Source organism: Artemia franciscana, chromosome 2 (genome assembly GCF_032884065.1).
Source record: "Artemia franciscana chromosome 2, ASM3288406v1, whole genome shotgun sequence".
NCBI lineage: Eukaryota > Metazoa > Arthropoda > Branchiopoda > Anostraca > Artemiidae > Artemia > Artemia franciscana.
The window spans coordinates 40,556,891-40,561,697 of NC_088864.1; the positions used below are offsets into that span (position 1 = coordinate 40,556,891).

At 35.5% G+C, this 4,807-nt stretch overlaps 1 protein-coding gene across 1 annotated transcript; it reads left to right on the plus strand.

The window, feature by feature from the left end:
• The first annotated feature begins 2,597 nt into the window (after nt 1-2,597).
• Nucleotides 2,598-4,605, plus strand: LOC136034935 (ankyrin repeat, PH and SEC7 domain containing protein secG-like). The gene has a single exon (XM_065716468.1). It carries the CDS (start codon nt 2,598-2,600, stop codon nt 4,515-4,517), a length of 1,920 nt encoding a protein of 639 aa, XP_065572540.1. The 3' UTR covers nt 4,518-4,605.
• The last annotated feature ends 202 nt before the right edge of the window (nt 4,606-4,807 follow it).

Consider the following 4,807-nt stretch of genomic DNA (forward strand, 5'->3'; position numbering starts at 1 on the left):
CAACTACAATGGCGCGTAACTAATATGGCGCGTAACGACTTACGCGCGCGGGGGGGCTTGGAGGGGCGCGAAGCGCCCCACCAAGTAGGTGTTGGGGTGGCGCGAAGTGCCACCCCAACAGCTAGTATATATATATATATATATATATATATATATATATATATATATATATATATATATATATATATATATATATATACATATATCTATATATATATCTATATATATAAAAATAAGTTGTCTGTCTGTCTGTGGATCAGGTGACGTCATGTTTCTGTGTCGACTAGCGTCATGAAGTTAGTTGTCGTCTTTTTTGCTATGACGGTGACGTCATTAAAGATATTTAAGACATATATGTTCACGTAGAAATCTATTAATGTTTAAGTTTAAAATGACTGATGAACTTGCAATGGCAAAAGCCGATGAAGATGCTCAAAGAGTCTATGCCAAAAAACTTGCTGCTGATAGAGAAAGTCAGAAAAGAAAGCGTGCCGAGGAATCGAAAGAACAGCAAGGAAACAGGCTTGAGGCTAAAGAACGCAAAACCGCGCAGTTAGATGAAGATCCACCTGGACAGCGAGAGTCAAAACATATCAAAACTGAAAATGATAGCGATGATGATTGGGTTTGGGATCTTGACTTGGATAAGGTCATCAATGCCTACCAGATTTTAGTTAAAAAAACAAAGGTTCGGCGATATGTATTTCATAGTGAAGCTGAAAAATAAAGAAGAAAAAGAAAACTGAAAAAAGAAAAAATGTAAAAAACTAAAAAATACTAAAAAGAAAAAACACTCAAAGAGAAATTACAGACCGGGACACAAATGACGACCGGGACAGAGGGAATATAAATAACGACCGGGACACTCAAGGAGAAATTACAGACTGGGATACCGGGACACAAATGACGAGCGGGACACAGGCAATATAAATGACTACCAGGACACAGGTATTTAAGAATATCGTTCAAAGACAAATTTTTAATTGTAAGAAGACCGTTGAAAGAGAAATTTCTAATTGTAAAATGACTGAAGAACCTACAATGGCAACACCCGCGGAAGCTGCTCAAAACGAATGTATTCACGCCGAAGTAGCTGAGTTGGTAAAGCATTATGTTTCAGGTTCTAGGTCCGAGAGGCTCCAGGTTTGAACCTTGGCTTTAGCATTAATACAAAAGAAGAAAAAAACTAAAAAAGGTAAAAACTACAAAAAAAAACTAAAAAGAAAATATATATATATATATTTATATATATCATCTTTTCCACAAAAATAATAATTTAGTGCTTCTGCTTAAAAACAGCAATCGAATTGATGCCTCCTGATACGCAACTATCAACAAAGTAGCAATCGTTGTAGTCGGTGATCAGTTCTTACCTCGAGATAATATTCTTTATAGGCGAAACAATCAGTTGACAAGAATTGCTTAAACTCATCGATGCTACGATGCCCTACAATATCCTGACGAATATAAATGACGCCCGGGACACTCAAATAGAAATCACAGACTGGGACACCGGGACACAAATGACGACGGGGACACAGGGAATATAAATGACGACCCGGACACAGGGACACAACTACAACGGCACAGGGGGATATATAAATGACGACTATATTCACAGGTGGGACATAGGGACACAACTACAATGGCGCGTAACTAATATGGCGCGTAACGACTTACGCGCGCGGGGGGGCTTGGGGGGGGGGGCGCGAAGCGCCCCCACCAACTAGGTGTTGGGGTGGCGCGAAGCGCCACCCCAACAGCTAGTATATATATATATATATATATATATATATATATATATATATATATATATATATATATATATATATATATATATATATATATATACATGATTTTATATATACATTTATATATACATGATTTAACCTTGTTCAACCAGAGTGAAAATGTCACTAATCTCCAAGAAGAGCTCCTTGTAAAATTCTTAACCTGGTCCATGAACAAAGGTTGACTTGCCATTTTTTATTCCTCTTATCATTTTTTCAACTTCCGATAGGCTAATCTCCTGTAATATCAACTCATGCTTTTTGTTCTGTACTTTTCTATTCGGTTCAAATTCTGGCAAGATTTTCATTTTTTAGTCTTGTGCTTGTCGTGGCAATATATTAGTTTAGTTATAAGACTCTTCTACTAAATGTTTTATCTCTCCTTCATTTTCGACAATTTCCCCTTGCTATATATAGTATCACAGTATACAGTATCAAAAATACAGTATAATTTTTTGTCATTATCATGAATGACATCATAATCGTAGGATACAACTATGTTTGATTTTCATTAAAACCAAGTGATGACTTCAGTTTCAAATGGGTTTCGTCCTTTGCCATATCCACCTAAAAAGCTAAACGCTTTTTCTGTGTGTGATATATTTTTGACAGAAGATGCATCTACAAGATGAAATAACTGAAAAATGACTTCATGTATGTACAAATCATAAAAAAGTCACAATAAAACTTAAAAACATTAGGACGTTGAATATCCTTGATTACCGATATGATGTCATTTGTTATGACGCAAGGTACCAATATAAAAAGACGCTCAAGCAAGGTCACCTCATTTTATTACAGAGAACCATGCTGAAGATATCAACGCAAAATAAATGTTCACTTAACGAAGAGGACCAAGATAATAATGTTGTACCTACCAAGCTTAAAAAAATTTCGATTTCAAATAGTGCTACGAGAGATGTCCAAGATAATGGAGGTAGAACGCTTTTACATATAGCTGCTGCTTTTGGAGATATATATACTTGTGAACTACTAATTTCAAAGGGTGCAACAATAGATGCAATAGATTGTGAGAAAAAAACACCTTTACATGTTGCTGTTGCGACTGGAAATCTAGTTATTTGTCAGCTATTGATTTCAAGAGGTGCTACAATAGATACCATAGATAGTGAGAATAAAACACCTCTACATATAGCTGCAATGAAACAATCTCATGGCATGTGTCAGCTATTGATTTCAAAGGGTGCTGCAATAGATGCCATAAATAATGGGAAACAAACACCTTTACATATAGCTGTTATGAATGGAAATCTAAAAATATGTCAGCTATTAATTTCTAAGGGTGCATCAATACATGCCATAGATTCTGAGAAAAAAACACCTTTACATATAGCTGCTGAGAACAGAAATATAAAAATATGTCAGCTATTAATTTCTAAGGGTGCATCAATACATGCCATAGATTCTGAGAAAAAAACACCTTTACATATAGCTGCTGAGAACAGAAATCTAAATATATGTCAGCTATTGATTTCCAAGGGTGCGACAATCGATGCCATAGATTCTAAGAAAAAAACACCGTTACATAGAGCTGCAAAGACTGGAAATCTAAAAATATGTCAGCTATTGATTTCTAAGGGTGCGACAATAGATGCCATAGATTCTAAGAAAAAAACACCTTTACATAGAGCTGTTGCGAAGAGGAATCCAGATATTTGTCAGCTACTAATTTCAAAGGGTGCTACAACAGATAATGTAGATTCCTTGGGTGAAACACCTTTACATACCGCTGTTAAGACCAAAAATCAAGATATTTGTCAACTACTAATGTCAAAGGGTGCTAGAGTAGATGCCATAAATTCATTTAATCAAACGCCCTTACATATTGCTGTTGACACTGAAGATGTAGACATTTCTCTGCTATTGATTTCAAACGGGGCTACAATAGATGCCATAGATTTTATGAATGAAACGCCTCTACATTATGCTGCTTCATCTGGAGAACTAAAAACATGTCAGCTATTGATTTCAAATGGCGCTACAATAGATGCTTTAAATTCTAGTAACTCAACTCCTCTACATCTTGCCGCACTGAACGGTCACTTGAATGTATGTAGGTTACTAGTGTCAAAGGGTGCAGACATTAATTTTTTAAATTCAAATAATGAGACAGCTTTGACGCTTGCTTATTTCTCTTACACCTCAATGGTAAGTGTGGTTGAATATCTTTCAGAAAATAACGCAGTTTTTCATCCTTACACGTTGAAATCCATTTGCCGGGACGTAATAAATAAAACCGCAAGGGATATCCAAATGGGCTATATATGTGATATCCAATGTGATAATATTTTGGATATTTCGGAAAATTTGAAAAATTACCTAACTTATAAGGATGAACTATTAAGTTTTAAAGAAAGAGATATTCAATTTTGCCTTCATTTTCTGAAAAGTTCATGTTCTATGTTTGGTAGTTATACCGTGGAATACACCAGAAATATGAGAAGTTGGGTCAGGAGAAAGAGTTGGGTCAGGAATTATGGAACAGCACCAAGCCACCAAGAAATAGTAAGAAGTGGTGAATGTGCAAATACTGAGGACTGTCCACATGGGATCTTGAAGAGAGAAGAAGTTGCTAAGTCCAATTTTCAAGTATTAAGGATGCCTCCTAAGCCCCAAATGCCTATATTTGATCCTAAAGTGGCAAAAGATATACACGGGAGCACGTACAAGAAAAATTTGTCACTGATAAGTGACACGGACCAATGAAACCAATGGATAATGCAAGATCCAAACATAGTTGGAATTATAAAAGATCTACTGCTTGCAATAAATAACAGTTATTAGAACCACTATTTTTGACCCAAGTACAGTACCAGAAAATGTAAAATATATGCGTTTTAAAAGTTTTTTACTGTTTTAAAAAGTAGAGTAAAGAGAAAGAGTCAACCTTTGGCGTAATAATAATAATAATATTTTTATTCCTCACGCCTCTCAATACTGTATTTCCACATAACTGACACCTTATTAAAAGAAAATGTTATGGCAGGATGAAGAGC

Excerpts from the sequence above, each read along its gene's own strand:
- LOC136034935 (XM_065716468.1), top strand. The coding sequence starts at position 2,598 with ATGCTGAAGATATCAACGCAAAATAAATGTTCACTTAACGAAGAGGAC.